General features: G+C 34.9%; 1 protein-coding gene across 1 annotated transcript; it reads left to right on the forward strand.

Annotated features, from left to right (window-relative positions):
* Positions 1-33: 33 nt before the first annotated feature.
* Positions 34-18,709, forward strand: LOC149775529 (uncharacterized). The gene is made up of 4 exons (XM_089943172.1): positions 34-154; positions 3,252-3,382; positions 6,456-6,594; positions 18,261-18,709. Exons 1-4 carry the CDS (start codon positions 74-76, stop codon positions 18,567-18,569), a joined length of 660 nt encoding a protein of 219 aa, XP_089799298.1. The 5' UTR covers positions 34-73; the 3' UTR covers positions 18,570-18,709.
* The last annotated feature ends 4,689 nt before the right edge of the window (positions 18,710-23,398 follow it).

Below are 23,398 nucleotides of genomic sequence, written 5' to 3' on the forward strand. Positions count from 1 at the left end.
GACTGGTTAAAGTACTTTTATTATATAGATCTTTAATAGAAACGATACTCTATGCCAAGTCCAACTATTCGATATGTCTACCTGCATGAAGTGCTTAAGGGCAGTGCAAATTAGCAATTTGCTCGTTAGACCAAACAGTACATGCTATTTCAAGGTATAATAACGAAGAAGTTATTAATTCTCTATTTATTTCTGTGGTAGTATTTCGTTCTTCATTCTACCAATTAAGAATACGTTTGTAATCATTTGACCAACGCACACTCTGTCTCCGTTTTAACTGTTAGGAGTCTGACCTTTTCTCGCGGTGCAAGGGACAGTTTTTATTCTCAAAGTTGATGTTGCATACACCTGCCTCATATAAAAATTAATAAAATAAAATAAAATATATGAGTACGGTCAAAAGGTCCATATAATATCTTTCACTTGGCAGTGGAAACTCAGAAAAAAGTTAATGCACTCTAGTCTTACAATATAAGACCTAGGCCTTGCTATTTATGTTTTGAGCGTTATGTGATACGTCTTACATTTTAGGACTAGATGCACCCTAACCCAGAATTTAATTTGTCATGTTCGAGGGCCATTTTTTTTAGAACATGTGATGCTCACAATGTAAACACAAGCCATTTCTCTAGGTGATAATTTTGAAAAACATTGTGTACTTAATAGCTGGATGCAGTTCAAAATAGTTGTCATCAAGGCAGTTTTATATATATATATATATATATATATATATATATATATATATATATATATATATATATTCTACCTGACTTGCACCAGCGTGTCTACTATTATAAGCTTCCTAACCGACTATTAGTATTTCACAGGCCACATACTAAGCAGTGACTACATGAGGTGTACATGCCTCACATCAGTTTCAAGAAAAACACAAGCCAGAAAGACCAAATTCACATATATATCTATATCTTTAATTATTCCACAGTAATAATTCAAAAAGTCACACATTCAGCGAAGAACATTGGCCAGGGACCAATTTATCAAACTTTCCCATCACCTCAATATAGTAGTACATATAAAGTTATTTCATGTTTTCACATATTTTCGTTGTATTGATAAAACAGTTGATGCCAGTGGCTTTAGTTTATAGCATTTGTGATACAGCAATACTTTTAGCACATTAACACTATGGAAGTTGTTATTGTTGTAGGGTTTAACGCCATTTTTCAGCACATGATAGGCTATACATGGCGGCCAGTATTAATGGTGGAGGAAGAACCTGGGAGAACCCCGGAAAGAACCAACAACCCACGAGAAGCTACTGGCAAGCTTTCTCACATAGCCACATTGGTTGAACCTGAGACTCGAACCCTATGAAAGTGTGTTGATGCATCAGAACATTCAAGATAGGAATTCATTTGGAACAGCGTTGGAATTCAATTGGAACAGTTTATACTTTTGGACATGTGACAGAACTTCTTGAATTATCAGAGATTTAGTTCACAATGCTGTTAAGTTCTTGTTAAATTTTCACTTTGTATCATATGGAAATAAATTATTTGTTGAATTGTATAGTTTGAAGGGTTCCTGCGTAGGTCTAGAATTTTGGAAAAAGTCTTAAATTTGAAAATTGCTGTTCCAGGCCTTGGGGGTATATGTTTTCACTGTCTTCTGAATTCACTTGAAAAAATGTGGGCATATCACAAATTTGTTTAATTCAGTGTACTATAAAAAGTGTTATATTTTTAACATGTTTGCAAATTCCCAAAGTCCAGAAAATTGTAATTTAAATTTTCAATCAGCTTTTGGAATAATATCTTAAAGTTTATGAGTGGAAAAAAAAACAAAAACATATGTAATAATGAGGGTAAATCCAAAAATTTTACAGTTCTCCTTAACAATAAATGATAAATAATACCTTGAGCATATGGCCTTTTAAGTGTTCAGATCAATTTAATAAATAATCTAAAAATAGAATTATGAAGTAAATATATTTATTTGATCAAAATACCATTATTTGAACAAGATTTAAGAAAGTGAAATGTAAGCAGAGCTTATGTTGGTTAAAAATCTTAATTTGGAGCTAAAGTATCGAAAAGACATTACCCATGAGCAGTGAAAAAATGTACATAAACATAAGGAATAGTTTCCAAACTTGTTCCAGCTGGCTAAGTTAGCTATGTAAATGCCCCATCATCATGTGCATATCACCATAGAACAATATTCATATGCTGGTGAGGAACAGATTAACTCAGAAAAATCAACAGATTAATGCGTACGTGAATATGACTAGAAGGAACCTCTTTTAAAGATTTTGGTGTCATTAGGACTATAACAGAGTGTAGCTGGAAGAAAGATAGATGGATATTGTAGTGTTAGGTATATAGTAAACTATGATCATTTCCTTCTCATCCCTCCTTTTTATTCTACTCCCCCTTATTTTCATAACAGTTGGGTACCCCCTCCCCCATTAGGTAAAATCCTGGCAGCATCTCTGAAGTGAAAGCAGTGGAGTTGCAGAAGAAAGTATAGAAGCTAAAGGGCAATGGTAAACATCTAGGTTACAATGACTTTGTTTTTAAATATCATTTTCCTTTCATATTACATTTATTTATTTCTGTCTTGGTTTTGTATTTGTTTCTTGTATTTCAGTTACTAACAACAGCAGAACACTGGATACCAAGAGTAGTCATTGAAAACTGAAAACTTGTCATTGAAAAGTCATTGAATTTCAGCTCTCCTGATCTGTATTAACCCTGTTTCATGAATTATTTCATTAATTAAGTTTGTGTTGTGCTAGTGAGTATTCATTTTAATTTCATTGGATTTTATTTAATTTGACATCTTGGACCGATCCTTTTGTGTACCTGTGTGGACCTGATATTTAAAGAATGCATGGACATTGTGTTTATAAACCTTGTGGGAAGAAGCTGATGACTTAAAGCCTGGATAGAGCCTTCCAAACTTAAAACTAAAGCATCATGTTGGCTGTGCAGGTCAAAAAACTTGCCACATTATTAGGTTTGGAAAATTTTATTCTTTTGGTCTGGAAAAGGTCTTAAATCTTTTTCCAGATTTGTGGCAGGAACCCTGAGTTTGTTAAGTTTTGCTCTTTTCTGATACCATAGAGTCATAACATATCAGTCTCATAATATGGAGCAAGATGACACTCATTGACCGATGTTTGAGCTCTTCTTTTGAAATTCAGTAGATTCCAAAAATTGCTTTACATTTAACATGATCAAATTTTTGTTGAGCTGTGGTATATATCTATTAATACCTTTTTTCTTCAGATTTTAAAAAGAACTGCCTTTTTCAAACGCAAAGAAAAGAAAGAGGAGAAGAAACCAGAGATTAGAAAACCTCAGTTGAAATTTGATGGTCCTCTTGCAAATGATGCTGTACAAATTTTAAAAAAGAGAACGTAAGTCAAAGGATGCTTTGAAATTGTACGCCTCATAGGAAATTTTTATTTCTCTAGATTTTGTAAATACATGGACTGTTTTGGTATGATCGATGAAAGCAAGTGTATTAGACATTATTTCTTATCATTACACATGGACTTGGAAAGGAAAAATGGGAAGTTATATTGCCATTTTTTATCTGGGATACAGATTTTTTGTGATACTCTGCATTCGTCTCAGTGCTTAAAATATTGGATAGACTGTTGCCTGGGTTTCTTTTTTACACAGGGCTGAAATAAGTTGACCGTCAGCCTTGTAAAATAAAGTACACTGTCTCTGATTTGTGCCAGTTTATCTTACAAAATCGTGAGTGACAAATCTTTTCAGAATATTAGAGATAGCTTCAACACTTAAGAATTAAAAGGATAAAATGGTTTTACCTTGAATTCTTGGAAATTCATTTCACCAGTGTCAATCCCTTCGATTGACTCTTGTTAAAAGATTTTTTACCCAAGTTTATGATATTGCATGTGCAGATCTAGTAGGAAGACTTTATATATAACAGAGGTTGAATCGTGACAGCATGGTCTTTGTTTGGTTAGGAGAAATCCTTTGCATGTATACCTGTGACAAGATAAACTATCAGCAGTGTGAATCCAGTTTGCTAGAAGAACACTTGCTTGGGCAAGTTTCTTATACCTCTGCCTGTGGCTGTTATGTTTTCATGTATGAACAAGATCTATATTAGCCATGTAAAAACTTAGAAAACTTGCCTTCTGTTTAAATGATAATAAACCACATAGTACAATTTTTTATTCGAGTTACTACCTTTTTTTTGTTTTTTAAATTAATACAGTGTATGACAGAATCTTATGAATGCAACTGATCTTGAACTTTTCATGGATCTCTGAAACTTTGTACATATGTTCATGACTGAGTATTGTTATAGTTATGGCCCTTTTTAAGTTATAGTTGAATGACAGGTTTTGAATGCCTCCTCATCCAGAAGTCCTTGAATAGTCCTTGTATGAACTCTGGGTCATCATCAGCAGACATGCATGTTAACTGGTCATTTAAAGCTGAGTGGATGTATGAACTCTGGATCATCATCAGTGGATATGCATGGTAACTGGTCATTTATAACTCCCATGACTGTATGATCTCTGGGTCATCATCAGCGGACATGCATGTTAACTGGTAAATTAAAGCCGAGTGGATATGAACTCTGGGTCATCATCAGCGGACATGCATGTTAACTGGTCAGTTAAAGCTGAGTGGATGTATGATCTCTGGCCAAGTAACTTAGAAGCTTAGGTTTTGAATTACCAAGTTGACAAATTGAATTCTCTGATCTTAAACACTGAAAGAATTGCCAAGTAATGGTGTCTTATTAGTGAACACAAGGATGCCAATGGTCAGCTGAAATACAAACTGTTGTCCAGCACCATGAAGATAATGTTTTTTGTTCCACATTCAGATGCAGGTTATGAGAGGGTATTCTCAGTTTTTACGGAAAACCACTAAAAATCCATATCATCTGTGAAAGCAATCCTGCTAATAAAAGTGAAGGGAGGAGACTACTTCAGTAAGGAATTTGACCAGAAGTTTCTTAGAAAATGCAAAACTGCTACATACCAGTCACAATGGTAGTTATATAGAGTAAGTTGGAACTGTAAAGGTTGTTAAATCATTACTTGTTGCAAGTATTTTATATTTTTTGTCCTTACTGAAAATTTGTCCAACATACTGAAAACTATTGACTACCTTACAGAGAATGTCTCCCTAGAATTGGCAAGTCTGTCGCCATAATAGTTCCCTATGCCACAGCCTGAGTTGCTCTACATGTAATAAGAATCATTGTGATCATTCCCACTATACCAATCCCATTGCCAGTCGGTATTGTTCTACAGGTAATCAATATTTGCCTGATCATTCCCACTATACCAATCCCATTGCCACAGTCAGTGTTGTTCTACAGGTAATATTGCCTGATCATTTACACTATACCAGTCCCATTGCCACAGTCAGTGTTGTTCTGCAGGTAATCAGTATTTGTCTGATCATTTACACTATACCAGTCGCATTGCCACAGTCAGTGTTGTTCTGCAGGTAATCAGTATTTGTCTGATCATTTCAACTATACGTCCCATTGTCACAGCCAGAGTTGTTCTGTAGATAATCATTATTTGCCTGACAGTCCTATTGGCACAACCAGAATTCTACATGTAACGAGTATTTTCATGATCATTCTCACCATATTAGTCCCATTGCCACAGCCAGAGTTTTTGTACAGGTAATAGATATGTTCAAAATTATTCTGGCCATACATCATGTAGTTCTCAGTGCCACAGCCTGAGTTTTTGTACAGGTAATAGATAAGTTCAAAATTATTCCAACCATACTACATGTAGTTCCCAGGGCCACATCCTGAGTTATCGCATCCGGAATATCATGACAGTTGTTTTTTAATAGATTATTGGCTCCTTTAAGTGTTTCAGTAGTGTCTTTTATAACTTTACTCCAAAACATTAATGATGTTCTTGTGTTTACAGTACTGTATAAGTCATAAACGGAATAACCATATTAACTCAGACATTCTTGTTTACAGTTAAAAGACATGACAGTTTTAAAGAGATACATTGAAGCTGACACAATCTTTTTTATTATTATTATCATTTCTCTGTTATTTTGTTAGAACTTTAATGTTTCAAATGTCCAAACCTTTCTGCATCCAAACAGTCAACTTCTTCCTTAAGTCTACACTTTTCTTATCTGGCTGGCAAAAGGGGAAAAAACAGTACAATGAACAGAAAACATCTATGGGTATTCCATGCCAACAAAGTAACTTGAATTTTAGGTTTCTGGCCATTGATATAAAGGTATGTGATTTAGACATTGAATGTTTAATGGTGCTTGCATTTTTTAATGGAACCACATGTACATCTGATACTTTACAAAATAAACCTAAAAAAAAAAGCAGGAAAAAAGCTAAGCATGAAGTATAAAAGAATATGTCATTGAGAATAAAGAAGACGGGTATTACTTTCTGTTAAAATTATTGGATAACTAAGCAATTCAAACTTGCCATTTCAGTTCTATAGAGACTGTGAAGGCCTATAATCCTCCAGCTGATGTGGAGTCTAGAGTTCAAAAGGCAGCTATTGATGTGCTGGGTGGAGATAAAAATAACTGGAAGAAAATGCCCCTGGAAGATAGAACTTTGAAATTTAAGGTGACTTAATGTCAAGATTTGGCAGTTTCATTTTGGTTCAAGTCGTGAAGAGCGGTTTGTTATTGTTTTAGTTAAAAGTTTTCATTTGCATACACACTGATGCCTCATCTTACAAACGTTCAGTGAAGAAATGTTTGTGTTAAGACATATGAAAACATTTTCATTGTGCGTAATGAATTTTTGCAACAACTAAAACATCCTAAACTGGTAATGTGTCAATTGCCCTACTTGCCCACCATCACTTGTGCATCCAGTAGCAGTCTTCATACATGTACTTTACTGCATTTGTATACACTACACCAGTGAATCATTGCATATCCTGTTAATTTCAAATTAATTTATTTTGTTTTGGTAAATAATTACACATATGTATATTATATTTTTACCTTCCTTTACCATGATGTATATTCTGTATGTATTATTACAGGACACCTATCTCTAAGTAATGCCTTTGAATTAATAGGAAATTCATTTTCATGTAACTAATTTTCAGTTAAGAAAAGAATTTCAAGGAAAGCTTCCCATTTGTAATAGTGAGGAGTTAGTGCATTACCTAAGTCTATTGATTTCTTCTTCAAATACATTACCTGATCATAATACCTTAGGAGAACTACTACTAGCTCGCAAATCCAGCCCTCCCAGATTAAAATGTTTTAGCTATAAAGCTAAACATTATCAGTCCACCTTGGGGGCATTTAGATAGGGTGATCTCCCCATTACTGGGATTGCACCAAATCCCATGAAATCATCAGTTAATTCTTATTATACCAACTGGTATGATCTCTAATGACAGAGGCCTTGCAAAATTCATAGAAGCAATTTGGAAGTTTACTGACTTAAAACAAGTTGGAGAAGTTTCATCTTCAAAAGGAAGTATCCTTTCTGCTCTTTCTATCATTGATGACAGCGTTTCTAACTTTTCAGTGTCATAACTTTGCTGTCTTCACATGTTTAGGCACCCTTGGAAGTACCTGCATGGGTCACAATGATGTCCCTTCACACTGCCATAACTGTATTAATAAGTGCCGGTCTGGTGCATGATATAGACAAACAGGATTCCCATGCTACTGGAAAATCAGGGGGGAAAATCAGGAGAAAGTATATATTTTTTCCAAAACATGAAAAGCCCTTGAAATTTGCGAATGTTGATAAAAGTCGGGGGAAAACCCCAGGAACATTTTGCCACCAATTGATGACAGAAACAGTTACATAATTGGGCCATGTGATGATGTCTGGACTTAACGGGAGTAAAATGACTGAGTTCTAACCATTATTTAACGAGGCTGTTGTATAGATCATTTGGGTGCTTGCTGTAAACATTTCGTGTAGTCAGTCCAGACACTTAGTCGGTTAGATTCATCAAGTAGATTAGTTCTTCCACAGACAACTTCATGTCTGTATTTAATCTTAAGTAGAAGATATGAAGACAAGTTTAGTGTCACAACAAGCAAACATGTCTGCTGCATGTATCTAGGAAAATTTAAAAGATAAATTATACAGGTTATCATCACCAATTCTGTTTTGACAACTTTGGTTATCAAAAATGTATTGTGATAAAGCTTATTATTTGGTAGTTAATATGGGAACATGGTGTTAAACATTATTTTCAATAGTAACCTCGGCTACATTCTGCCTCTGTGGTGAATTTTAACACCAAACATTGCTAAATATGTAGAAGTCTACCAACATATTCAAACAAAATTATATATTGCACCAGCTGATGACCTTATTTTTGTGGACCAATGAAAGAGCATTATTCCATTCAGTGCATTTCACTCTGCATGATATTGGTAGAAAATTGATTTGTTTCCTGAGAAATTGTGAGTATTATAACCATGGTATCTTTAACCCTCAGCAGACCAGATGAAACTAAAGCATGAAATTTGACCTGGTACTCTCCATTAGGTATTATTTAATTGGTAAATTGTACGAAATGATACAAGTCCACATTGTCAAGGAATTAAGTGCAACTTGTATTCTTACAGCAACAATAACCTCTTATCAAATTGCAGTAAAGAAACAAAACTTAAAATCGTGTTTGGGTTCATTTGTGCAAACGTGTGTGCCTGTGTGCGAGAGAGAGATGAAGCAAAATTTTGTCAATGTACAAGACTGTATTTATTTAGGGCGGTTTTGATTCATAGCTGTTGTAAAGAGAAAAAAGACTATTTTCAGTTACCTGATGATTATGATAATCCTATTGTACTACAACCCTACTATATTCCATCATCAATTAACACTGCTAAATCAACAGTTCATTCTTGTTTTAATTATGATATACATTGTTACAACAACCACATGGCTATGCAGTGTTATTTACACAGTAATTAAACATACTTAGTGCTTTGGTTATTTCAGTTGAAACTAGATAAAGGGCAAGAATCAACAGAAGAGGTCAAAACAGTGAGGATGTCAGTAGTAAAATGAGGCCGTCTTTAGGAAATGAAAGTTTGTCATTGTGCCATTGAATCCATTGTCCATACAGCAGATGTTGTAAGGACAAGTGATCATACGCATTACTTGTTATTCATACTCACCAATATACATAACAATAGAAGGGTATATCATGGAATAGATTTGCAATAAAATGTTAATTATATCCAAGTCAAAACAGTACAAGCACTTAAAAGATAGTATATGTATATATACAAATCAATTTAACATAGTCCATGACTTTCAAATTTACTATAGAAAGTTACAAGGTTTTTATATATTTTGTATGACTATAATGAAATATTAATACTAGTTGGTCTGTGGTCTTCACTTTAGCATGTACTGAGATATAATTTTTGTTGGATAAGAAAACATCAAAGGGTGTCAGAGCTCATTTTAAAATGCATGTGGTGTTTTGTTATGGTGACGGACTTTAAAAGGAGAATTAATTAACGATAATATTTCAAGATACGTTCTGTGAAGGCCTTTGTCCATTTGTTAATAAACACCATTAGATATTGTAATGACAATAAGAGAGCTTATACTGCAATTATTGTATATTCTCACCAAAAGTTATTAATTTTTTTAAAAACAAAATGGCAATACGTCATTTTCGATCTTCCAGTGAATTGGGAAGATATGCCATGATGACATAAGAATACAACAAGTGATTTGGGGTTTTCAATATCACGTTCAGCGCACCTTTGCCCTGAGTTTCTTGTTTTATGCACACAGCACTTTTTGCACTTGGTTGCCAGCCTATGTGCATTCAGTCAGATCTTTCATGCTTTTGGGTTCATAATGGAATGCAACAATGCCATCCATTGTGGAGATGTAGTAATCAATATGGTCTTACAAGAGGCATGACATCACATCACTCACATGGTTTCCAGAAAGTCCTCTGACTTGCGTACATAAACTACTGGCTACAAAGCAGCTGGCAAATTATGTCTTGGATTGATACATGGTATCACTCATTACCCCTCCATATTCTCAGTCTCTTTATCATCAAGGACAACTCCATCCTCCTCCTATCTCAACATTTTGGTCATTTAGGTCTGAAACTTAATATTGAAGTAAACAGAGCACATCATCCCCAGAAATAAGAATTGAATTAGTACAATGGTCGATTCCTTGCCTATACAGAACATTCCACCCACTATGCAGCAGTGGATGTCTTAGTCCAGTTTTGCCTTCTCTGGCTCCTGTTACAATGATTCTGTGGTCCAAATGGAGGCCATATTTTTGACCATTTAACAATGAACACATTATGTGTCTCCATCTCAAAGGTAGGGAAACCTCACTTTACTCTGGCTTGGGATACATCTGCAAGTACAATCTCTGGCAGTCTTGATCTGTATGGATGCAAACATGGATGACTGGGGGGAGCAAGTCTCCTACCATTTCAGGATGCAAGTGGAGTGTGGCCTCATCAAGATCATTATTTACATATCAAGATTCTCAAGATGAAACCATTCCAAAAGCTTTTCATTGATGGCTGAGAACCTACATGGGACTGGACTTCACATCCTGTTTGACATCTTCACTGTGGTGACTTATCTTAGATGTCAAGGATAAACCAAGTTCTCATAACTTCATATTCATGTTTGGGATTTTCTAAAGCAGTGTCCTGAGTGACAAATCCTTGTCCAAGTACAACATAACCTAGGCTCACTAATGTATTGACAGACTGATTGTCCTGCAGGAACCAACTAATGCCAATGGAATGGCCTCTTCATTCCTGTTTTCACTCAGCAGGTGCCCAGTGGATTCGACCTGTGAAGGGCCTATTGGCCACAAGATGGAATGCCAAAATCCCATCCTTTTGTCTCACCGGTCCTGGATCTAGAAGTCCATGGTAATCTTTGCTCTTGTCTAGATTGGAATGAAAACATGTATATCACCTCAGGTTTTGAAGATGATACAGGAAGCAAAATAATCAGTGTCTCCACCTCTTGATTATTCCAAGCAAATGGAAAATCTTGGATCAACAGAATCACCAGGAATTGAGATGTTCCCTCACCAGCCCAGAGTTCCTAAACCTGTATGTCTGGATCTTATTAAAATATGCCCTTACAAACAAACAGTTCTTACAACTGGTGGTGGATAATCAAACAGGAAAGATGGCCTCTCCACTTTAAAGACATACAAAGGCAATGGAATATATTCAGACATGAACATTTTATACCACAGCATGCATCCATACCTCAATAGGTAATTTCCTGTGGTGGGGCTTCGGGTGGCTGAGGGATCTAAAGTGCTTGCCTGCCTTTGTGGATTGCTGCCATCTCTCCTTTGTCCTTATTGGTTAAAGTCTTGTGCATGGCCAATGTGGGTGTGTGAGAAAGTTTGCATGTAGCTTCGCATGGGTCTTTGGTTCTTATAGGGTTTTCCCCCCGTTCTTCCTTCAAAAGTTGTACTTGCTGCCATGTATATCCTATTGGGTGTTGAAAATGGCATTAAACCCACAACAATAACAACAACTAACTTCCTATGACTCTTGAAGAGAAATAATTTAATACCAATCACAATTAAAACCTACCATTCCATGATAACTGATACCCTGCATTGTCTTGGAAGAGAGGATATCAGACAAATCAAAGACCTATCTGGTGTTCTGTTCATTTTGGATTACATGTGTCTAGTGACTTTGGTTACTTGTCTATGTGGAATCTATGATAGGTTGAACAAGACACCATTCGAAATATCTGAAGCTTTATTATGTCACCTCTCGTACAAGTCCTGCAACCTCAGTGCATTGGTGAATGAAAGGCAGAATTAGCTATTAAATGCCCTGTTGGTGGACCCATCTGCATACATTTCTGATAAGATGTGTCAGTATCACTCATTATAGCCTCTAGTGCCATTATCAAGAACAGGCTACCATTCATGTTTAATCAGACTTTGGTATTCAGTTCCTGTATACTTTGGACACTGCATCTCAAGGTAACCTACAGGACTTGTGAGTTTTAAACTGGCACTTAAAGAAGACCAAGCTGTTGTGTTGAGGTAGATCACACCTCTTCTATCCTTCATGGAGGGAAACTATATCAACACAGACACTTCTGTCCTGGATAAGGTGGATTATTCATTGTTCATATCGGAATTAACCCCACACCGATGAATTTGCTTCACATCTTGGCTCACTAAGCTAGGACAGTTGCCACATACATTGCACATGAACAAAACTGTTTTCTAATTTATTTTAGGTGTCATGGGATAGATATGTGAACACACTTTTTGAGTTTTTGTCTCATAGGTCTTTCATCCCAAAAGGCTCAACTTTATTGGGTGAGACCTATAGCCTTGGTGCAGAAGTTACCTTCCTGCTTCATTTGACAGCTTCATAACTACACAGCTTCTTGACTTCTGGATTTGCAGGAGGGAAACATTTTCACTTTTGAAGCCACTCCTCGACATACAGAATCAGTTTTCCACTTCGGTTATCTAGAAGTTGTCTTGCATTCTTTAATGGAGTGGAAATGGTCTCTGAGGTAAGGGGATGTATCACCCTCCACCTCTTAACTATTCTCCTAAAGTATTCTGATTAGGTAGTGTATTTTTATTTGAAAGTTTCTTCCTAGTAAAATATGTGCCTTGGATAATACTGACCGAATTGTAATACACCTACACCCTCCCCACAGTGTCATCCATATAGAAGGCATGCTTTTTGCTCAAGTTGAATCTGATGATTTCACTGGATTTTTTGGCCAATCAAAGTATCAATATGAGATCATTCTAACTGCCACCTAAGTGGGCAGATAGATTTTAGCTCTTTAGCTAAAAGTTTTAATCAGGGAGGGCTGCATTTGCGAGGTAGTAGTAGTTCTCCTAAGGTATTATGAGCATGTAAGTATTATGGAAGAAACACTTTTTGCTAGAAAAAGTAGTAAATTATAATGCCAGTTAATTTCCCAGTTTTCTGTAAAGGTTACAAGTTTCATGGGTTTCATTTTCACTGCAAACAACAAATTGAAAGATCCAAACAAATAGTGATCTTTCTGTGGAAAGAATAGGAAGCCTCCCTAAATTAGTTAACTTAATTATCAATAGAAAATGTCATTTGTTTGCAAAACCACAAAAATAGATATCAGTGAAAATAAGTGAATTCAGAGTAGTTGGTATGAATAGTTTTGAAGCTAATTCATTTTACAACACACTTTCTCACTCTTTTGATAATGGGTTCAAGATCACAGTGATAGAAAATTTGCATTATTCTCTTGTCAGAGTTTCTTCATTTTTAAAATGGTCTTATGTAAGCATGACTTTTGCAGCATACTACAAAATGACTTAATGGTTCCACCTAAGGGTGGGGTGGGGGTGGGGGTACAGAAGGCACAAAGCAATATTGTTTGCTCTACAACCCTAAAAATATCAAGAAAGTTAGCATTCTTTTTGCACCTTAGATTGAGATTAATTTTGATCACTACACAGCTTTCTCCATAACTCATACCGAGATAACCCATTTATGGCATGGGGCTGGTGTGGATTCTGTTTTTGTTTTTTTCTTCTAGAAAATGCCAAAAGAATAACCCATGCTTGTTGAAAGTGAAGAAAGTCACAATAAAATTGGTAAACCAAACCCTGATACACCACTCACTTGATAAATCGTGCCCTGATAACTTGAAAACCCACTTATAATGCAGACTCAGGCATGGATCCTGTATTTTTACCCAGAAAATACCCCAAAATTTTCCTTGTTTATTGAACTTTAAGAAAATTGTGATCAAAATTGGTAACTGAAACTTTGATAGATCACTTGTTTTTTCGTCATAGTTGGTAGATAGGGCCTGAAAATTTTGATCAACGTTATGAAAATATGAACTTTTAATAAGAAGTCATATAATCTGCTACATTATCTTTCCAACTGACATTCTTAGTATACAGCAATTAACGATATTCAAGGAAATTTTGATCAATGAAAATGTTACTTACACCTAGTGGAGGAAGTACTTTATTAAATACCAATTAAATAATTTTGTATCTAGTGAAATTCGTTTTAATTTTATCTTTTAGTTATTTTTATGTGTAATCACCATAAATGCAATGTGTCCTCTTGTATTTAAATGTAACTATGTCAGTTCACCATAACAGCTCTGTCCACAAGCTTTTCCCTTGTTACATCTTAAGACTTTAATAAACAGTAGCAAAGAAAAAGTGAAGACAAGTTTTCTAAAATTTAACAAATAATTTATTTCCCTGGAAAAAAAAACATGTAAAAATGAGGAAAAGAACTTGACGCTTTTAAGAATCAAATCCAAAAGTAATCTAAGAATAATCCAAGAATTATTAAATTAGAAGTCCTAATAACAAAAATGTTCTAATGAATTTGAGTTCCTGTCCCAACAAAAATCTAAAATGGAAGATGATGATGTATGCTATAGCTAGTATAGTGCTGTTGTGTCTTCATTTCTAAGTTGTTCCATAGACAATAATATTCTGGTGCTTGAATTGCAATAAAAGTTAAAGAAATGTTGTCTTTGTCCAAGAATACGGTATGAGCACTAAAATATTTCCAGGAAAACGAATTAATGTTTTAGAATCCAAATAATTTGAATAGAAATTAGATTGTAACTCCAAACTGGTCACAACAAAATGAACACCTTGACATCAAGTGTTTAAATGCACAACTAACTAAATTCTCTTTAGACAAAGGTTTTACAGTAATTTGAGACGCAAAACAGATTCCTGCATTAGGGTCAACCCTCCGGTAAAACCAGAATTTCTAGAACATCGTAGAAGCTATTTACATATCTAAAGTCACGTTTTCCAGTACAGCCTTGATCTCGTTAAATGTATCCCACAATAAAAATAATTTAAAAAAAGTTGTTTACTCAACTGTTACTAATTTTTAATCAAGGTCAGGAACTAGGTCACCATTTAGATACAAAGTTTTATTTTTAGGTGTTGATGACAAAACAGTCAGGTCAGACTAATTTCTGGAAAATGTCAAATTCCAGTAAACAAAATTACATTGCTTTAACTTGTAATAATTTTTTTTTTAAACTACAGACAATTAAATTAAATACAAATTAAATTAAATATACAAAACATTCTGAAAACCTAATTTAGTGCTGACTGTGTTTTGGTAGCTAACTTGTGGAAGTATTTGCTCTATTCTTGCACTGAAGCAAGTTCCAACGTTTGCATTGAAGATTAAAATTCCTGAATTGGCACTCAACGAAGATCAGAATTTTCACTGTTACTTGCACTGAAATCATGGTATCATTAGTTTAGTAATAAAACAGTTTTACAAAATTGAGTTTCACCATTGATGGTTGTTTCTCAAAATAACTGTTTCTAACTTCTGAAAAAAAGGAATCTTTTTTAGTTGAACTAAAAGCAATGATGAAATACACAATATTTTGTAGATACACATGTACATGATGTATTTTGAAACATTGTTGTAATGTTTTTCACTATCTTTCAGAAATTGGTTATCTTGAAAATAGTGGTAATTTATTCCAAAAAGTGAACAATTTCATTAGCAAAAGCTGTTTATGGAAAAAATTTCCAACATGATTATTAAGCAATTGTTCTGCCATTAAAGAACACCACTACCACCCTCTTCCCTGGTTTTCTCAATGTCATGCCAGGATGGCACCTCCTTTTTCACTTTTTAGCAGTCTCATAACTCGTACCTTCGGATTTTGTCATTGTTTTTTAACCTCCTTGTGCATGAGTTTTCAAGCAGGAAAATTGTGCTGTCTGATGCAGACAACTGATGAAAAAGACTGCTTCTCTGTGTTGTGAAATGAACTTTATGAAGCATATGGTACACTAACTTTTTCTGGCTGTGAAATGCAGGAATGTGTTTCCTTTGTATAGGAATTTCTATTGCCTCATTGCTTTGAAGAAATTGTTAAAAATCAAAACTAAAAGAAAGGCATCAGTTAATTTTTATTAACTTACCTACGGCATTCAGGAAGTGGATATAGCCCATTAGAGTTAGCAATTTTCTCCAAGATGAACATTATAATAAGACCCAGCTGTATAATTGGAAACCAAAATCAACACCATGTTTGATAAAATAAAGAAAAATGTATATTCTTTAAACAGTTCCATTATGATAAAAAGCATTTCTCTTTTTATATGAAAAAAGGATTACCGTTGTGGAAAATCAGAGGGATACCTCTTTTATTAAATTTCATCTCTGCAAAAATGCAAAACCAGTTTGAGCATGGCTTTTACAGCATAGTCTGCTTCACAGTTGTTAAGTAATTCTGAGGGTGGGACAGATATATGGTGAAGTTGCAGATGCTTGTAGCAAGCATAAACGAAGAGAATCTTGACTGAAATTTCATTATATATGGTATCAAGGTACACTGTTCAGTCTAAAGCAGATAGCAGATCAAAATATATTTTTCCATGTGCTCCAGAATTTGACTTAAACAAATGCAAAGTATATTTACTTGAGGTGTTAATAAAATAGTGAAAATGAATTTTGCCAAAGTGGACAATACTATCTTCTGAAAGAGCAATAAATGACTTATATGATATAATTAAACTATACAGGTTATTGGCTGGGTTTTTTTTCTTCAGTTATATCTTATGTCTAGGAAGTGGAAATGAGAGGGGCACATTTGAAGTATATCCAAATAATTACCAAGACAAATTATGCTCATCAATCATACAGAAAAAATGAAGAGGATTGAAAGTTCTTTTCAAATATATAAGGTCCTTTTATAAAGTTACAAATTGATTACCATTTAGTACAAAAAAATGGGATAATTCTTTTAATTTAAAAATCAAACCCTGTACAAAGTATGAAACACCTGGCCATATGTGAGCATACAATAATAATAATAATAGTAATGACTTGATTTAAAGAGGGTAACACAATTAGCTAAGAACTAATCTACCTTAAGGCTCTCATCCTTTGACAGCAGACTATAAATTGGCCAGATGTGAGCATAGCTTTGACAGTAGACTGTAAAATGGGCTAATTTAAGTATGGCTTTTGGTTGCATTCCTGAATTTTACAAATTTGCACCAGGATACAAATTTTTAAAGAACATGTATCCTTCTGATTTTCCAAAATGCAATCAATCCATGTTATAAAAAGGGGAATGTGTATATCCTAGGGTAGGTTTAAGGATATGACAGTTTTCTTTGTTTTGAAACCTGAATGATGGGGTTGATTTTACAGTACACAACTAGGCTTACTTCTACTTATAATGTGCATGGCAGTATTCACTTCCTGAATTTCATGTGTACTTTCAGAAAATTTTAATGCAAGTGCTGTGAAAATTCATTTCTGTATATCAAGGACAAATTTGATGTATTGTTTTGTATCAGGTATATTTTCACAGGATCCAAAAGCTGTAAATTTAATCAGCACTCTGCTTCAGACAGCACTTCAGTTTTCTTAACAGGAGTCAAAGTTAAGTGTTAGTAGGTAAGTGACTTAAATTAATGTTAACTTTATCAACACGTTTTGACCGCTCTGGTGGCCTAGTGGTTAGAGTGTCCACCTCCGAAGCAGGAGGTCATGGGTTCAAACCACGGCCAAGTCATACCAAAGACATACAAAAAATGGTACTAACAGCTGTCTCGCTAGGCGCTCTGCATTAAGAGGTTAGTGTTAGGACTGGTCAGCCTGGTGTCAGGATAATGTGACTGGGTGGGACATCATACTACATGTCTGTGACATGATGCCTCAGTGCTAGACATCACTATAAACTGCCACGCTGCAGACATCATAGCGATATGACGGAATTTTTTTTAAAGCTACGTTAAAAATCCTAATCTCTCTCACACACACACACACACACACTCAACATATTTTGAACCTTTGAGCAAACAATTTTGCCTTATGCCTTGCCTTTTTTCAATGATGTTTAAAAACCGTGGAATGAAATCCTTACAGCATATTGTAAAATGGTTCATTGTGAGCATAGCTACAGACTAACATATCAATTTTGACAAGGTAGTCTGTCGCTGTGAATTTGGATTGGGATATTTTAAAAAAAGAATTCATTGTTTAAATAAAAAGAAAAAACATACCAGAACTAAGACACTATTCTGACCTGCATCTTGATAGCTTTATTCTTTCATTATGCATTTATTTATTTCTGATATAAAAAGAAACGAGAACCATATTTACCACAGAACACAACTAGTAAAATCCCGACAAAGGTCATAGTACAATGATGCCAGTAGAGACAGAACTAGTTGCATAACTTCCACTTTTTTCACTTTAACTTACTCTCCATCTATTTTTTTTTCTTCAGTTCCTTGCTAAATTGACCAAAGAATTTGATCATAACATCCCAAACCAAGAACTAAATTCCATGCAGAATGTGGAAACAGCACTGGATTACTTCAGAACACAGGTCCATGACACAAGTGCATATGAGGACCTCAGTAAGTTAGACTTGCCCAGGAACTTGCACATGAATCTGGAACCAATCAGGTTTAATCCAGAGACAGACACTATCTACGGCGGAAAAACGGCATTTCCTGGACGGCCAACTATCGTTACAAGCATCAAATACCGGAGGAAATACAAGGGCTGTGAGAATAAACTAAAGGATAAATGACACTGGAGGAGGAAGAACAGCAGTGAGAATAAACTGTAGGTTCAATAACCCTGCACGGCAGTTAGAAATAACTGAAGGCTAAAAGAACATTTCAGTTTTCATGTTTCATATAGTTATAATTAAAACATTCAGAAAAAAGATACCTTTTGTTTTGACTGTGTAAACATGGTGAGATATAGTGGTCACTGTTCCACAGCTGGGGTAGTCCTACAATGTAAAACATAGCACATGTTGGTTTTGTTTTAGTGCTATGTCTTACTATCCAAATAATGGCCTTGTATAGCATATTCAATAGAGTAGTCAAAGTTTCAGGAGTATCTCACACATTTGGCAGCATATATTGACACTCTTCCACTAATTTATGTGTAATTAATATACTTACTGTGTTGTTGTTATCCTGGCAAAATGAAAATATGACACTAGCAAATGGATGCACTTTCATGTTCCATTTGAATTTGTTGCAGTGCGATGGTAGTCAGGGTATGCCAAAGTATGTTTAAGTAGGTTCATGAAACATTGCTTTACAGTTCCAATAGCATAACATATTTTTATTCGTTTTGTTAAAGAATAATATTTCAACTTAACCTGATTTCGGCTTTCATCGCTTTCCAGTCATCTAAAATGTAGGCCAAGGAAACTTGAAAATGGGTCCATTTCTATTTGTGGGAATTAGAATTTATTAGAGAAAAGACATCAGAGTAAGTAAAGTCTGAATAAAACATTATGACTTTACTTTGTAGAAAAGTGCCATTATTTATTTGCCAGAACTATCCAGCATTGTACAAAGACTGCTATTCACTTTGCAAGTCAGTAATGTTTGTACTGTTGACTAGATTTGAATCTTGCATCTAGTAAGAAAATGGGTCACTTTTTAACATACTTCCTACGTGAGCTATGAGCTGTGAGCTCTGGAAAAAAGACATTTTATTTTTTATAATCACATTTAGCTCTGTTTGTTGGGGTTTTTTCAGTGTGGGGGGGGAGGGCGTCTAAACCTGGTGGCCAGTTGAGTATACTTGCATTTCAGTGTCTGTTAATAATTAAAGGCAAAATGAAAAGAAGTTTAAAAGTTTAAGTACAGAGAAAGTCTTTAAACTATAAATTTCTCATCCTTTTTGATGCTCAATAAAATTATTTTCTTTAATAAAATTTAAATGAATTTGACAAATTTACAGCTAAAATCTGATGAATTACAAACTCTGTGTGTGAGACAGAGTTTCATAGGGTAGAGAAATTTAAACTGCAAACACATCTTCATCAAACCTTTGCTTATGAATAGTAAGAACAGCAGATAGAACATGGTGAAATATTTGGAGATGTTAAATTTTAAGAGGCAGCCCCCTACCAATATACCATTTCAGACAACTGAAGTTTATTTTCAAATTGTTATTGTTGATAATTTTAACTGAAAATATTTATTGGATATATTTATTTTTCTCAGTTGTGACTTATATAATATCAAATTTAGAAAATATACATAAATTGCATTTGAATGTAAAATATTTTCATTATTAGTTTCAGTAATGTATTTTCTCAATCTGCTATACTGACTGAAGGTATACAGTTAGTCAATTTACACAGTAGCACCCATCATAAATTGTTTTACAGCCTATATGATAGCAAGTTCTTTGTTCAGATGCAGTATCTGTTCTGCATGCATATAAGGGGTGGAAAATAGCTATTATAGCAGTAGCCAAGGGGGGTAATCATTGGATTTGTAATATAGGGTTTTTGGGGCTCAATGTCCACCTGGGCCAGCCATTGTCACCTGCTTCAGCATATCCTTGGGGAAAGGCACATAGTTCACATTTCTTTGGCCAATGGTGTACATAAAGTGCCAGTTAGAAACTGACCAATAGCAGCTGTTTATTCAGTACATTTTTGGAAAGAATTTTAGTAATATTTTTGTGTCTGTAACCTTAATGCTGGTTTAATACATTACAATACTGTTGGTTAAACCACAACAACAAAACTCCTGACCTCACCTGAATAGTTGAACAACTGTAAAGTTGACAGAAAGTATGTGTGTGTGTGTGTGTGTGAGTGTGTGTGTGTGTGTGTGTGTGTGTGTGTGTGAATGATTTTGACTTTTAACGTAGCTTTAACAGTTTTTCAGTCATTTCGCTATGTCTTCAGTGTGGCAGTTTATAGTGATATCTAGCACTGGGACATCATGCTGCAGACATGTAGCATGATGCCCCACCCAGTCACATTATCCTGACACCAGACCGATCAGTCCTAACACTAACCTCCTAATGCTGAGCACCAAGGGAGGTAGCTATTAGTACCATTTTTGTAAGTCTTTGGTATGACTCGGCAGGGGATCAAACCCACAACCTCATGCATCTGAGGCAGATGTCTAACCACTAGGCTACCAGATTCATTGACAGATAAGTAAAATTGATAAATATGTTAATAACAGATGCCGTATAGAGTATCAATAATGATATCCACAGCAGACTAAGAAAGCATGCAGCAATCAGAAATTTGACATTCTGATAGGCAGATTTCTCATGTCTGTGCTGTGCAACACAGGTGGAACAGAAATCAATTTTCTGACAGTGTTATTATTCTTGTTCTTTTAGGTGTCAGCATTGGGATTTTTCATCTAGCTCCTTTATGCACAGTAATGAAATTTAATGGGTTTATTTATTTTGTACAAATCTTCCTAGGTAAAAGTAGTCCACAATGATCTACTATTTATGATACAGCAATTACTTTAACACATTAACCCCTAGCAACGGGCTAAAAACAAAATGAATACTTAAGAAGTTCATTTATCATTGACCCACTGTTCTTACACAGCTCCCTGGAAATCAGTCATGTGTGCTAAACATGAACTTCACATCGAAACCCATTAGAAGTTCGAGCCTGTCTCATGATCACAGATGATAGTCATCGCCCAGGAACGCATTGCTTAGTAGTGTACTTTCTCAACTTCTGAAGTGCGAAATATTTGATTTCTCTTGATCACTTCCTCCACCTTTCGAGAAGAAATGTATCCTCTGTTATCGGTTTAGGCGTTTACAAAAAACAACATGAAAAAATCGAAGACAACAAGTTTTGTAAAATTTATCAAGTAATTTATTTCCCTAGAATATCTAGTGAAAATGAGAAAAAGAACTTACGGTTTTACGAAGCCTCCTGACATTTTTCATTCCAATGAAACTTGGTTTTCTTGCTCAATAAATTTGTCAGCAGTTAAGCAATTATGAAAAAGTTAACAATATTTCCGATAGTATCCAGCCATACCTAAAATCACGTTAGTTTCTTTTTACTAACAGGTACAGGGAATTCAGAGATAGCCTTGACCTTTGCATATATAGGTTTAACTTGTCCATGTCCCACGATATGTCCTAGAAATGTTACACAAGCATGGCAAAACTCACTTTTTGGATAAAATAAAGTCAAACTTGCATCAGTGAGTCTGTCAAAGAATTTACAAATCGTTACTAAATGTTCATTCCATGTGTCATCATAGCTGATGAAATCATCAATGTAAGCATCATAATTATCAAGACCAGAGGTAATCATATTCATTAGACATTGAAAAGTACTTGGCGAACACTTCATCCCAAACGGCATCACTTTATATTGATAAAGTCAATATGGAGTCACGAATGCCTAGATTTTCTTAGCTCTTTTTGTCAGTGGAATTTGCCAAAATCCTTTCAGAAGGTCAAATTTGGTGACATACTTTGCATTTCCGAGCTTATCAATGCAGTCATCAATTCTTGGTAATGGAAGTAAATGTGTTTTAGTCACACTGTTCACCTTCCTTTAATACGTGCACATACGAAAAGTTTTATCTGGTTTTGGAACAAGTATACATGGTGAACTCAGTCACTTTTACTGGGCTCTATGAAATCGTTCTCTAGCAAATACTGATTTTCTTTTTTCAAGTATTCATGTTTGAGAGGGTTCATCCATGTTTGGATGTTGTTTCACAAGTGTGGACTTAACAATTTCAACGTCATGGTAAATTTTGTTTGTTCTTGTAGGAACATCTGGAAATAAGTGCTCATATTCAAGTAATAACTGCTTAACTTCATTCCTTTCTTCTTGTTGCAAATGTGACAGTTTCTAGTCCAGATTATTCATAATTTCTAAATTGCGAAGATTTATTACTCCAATATCAGTAGAGTCCGATTGCATTCCTTCGCTTAAATCCTCACTGAGCGGGACTGGTACAACTAAATTAATTGCATGATTAACCTGGCTATCTCTCTCAACATGCTCGTTTAAGATATTCATGTGGCAAAGTTGTTTATGTTTTTGCCTGCCAGGGGTATTTTTGATATAATTTAGATAATTTACTTTCTTGTTAACTGTGTAAGGACCACAATACTTGGCCTGAAGAGGATTTTGTGGTATGGGCACGAGAGCCAGAATTCTATCACCAGGCTGAAAACTCCTTTCCTTTGCATTTTTATCATATCTTACTTTCATTTTTGACTGAGTAGAGTGCAAATTAGTTATTGTAAACTCACAAGCCTTTGACAACTTATACTTAATATTAGAAACATAACCGGGAAGATTAATTTCGGTATCTTCATTAGAAAGAAGTTTCTCATTTAACAACTTCAATGGTCCATGCACAGTATGTCCAAAAACTTGTTCAAAGTGACTGAATCCTAAAGACTCTTGAACTGATTCCCTAACACAAAAAAGTAAATGAATGCCTTCATCCCAATCTTTACCTGTATCAAAACAATATGACCGAATCATATTTTTAAACGTTTGATGAAATATTTCTAAAGCCCCTTGGCTGTCAGGGTGATAGGCAGAAGATTTGAATTGTTGGATGCTTAATTCGTACATAACTTGCT

Source organism: Sinohyriopsis cumingii, chromosome 19 (assembly GCF_028554795.1).
Source record: "Sinohyriopsis cumingii isolate HCF-2022 chromosome 19, ASM2855479v2, whole genome shotgun sequence".
Lineage (NCBI taxonomy): Eukaryota > Metazoa > Mollusca > Bivalvia > Unionida > Unionidae > Sinohyriopsis > Sinohyriopsis cumingii.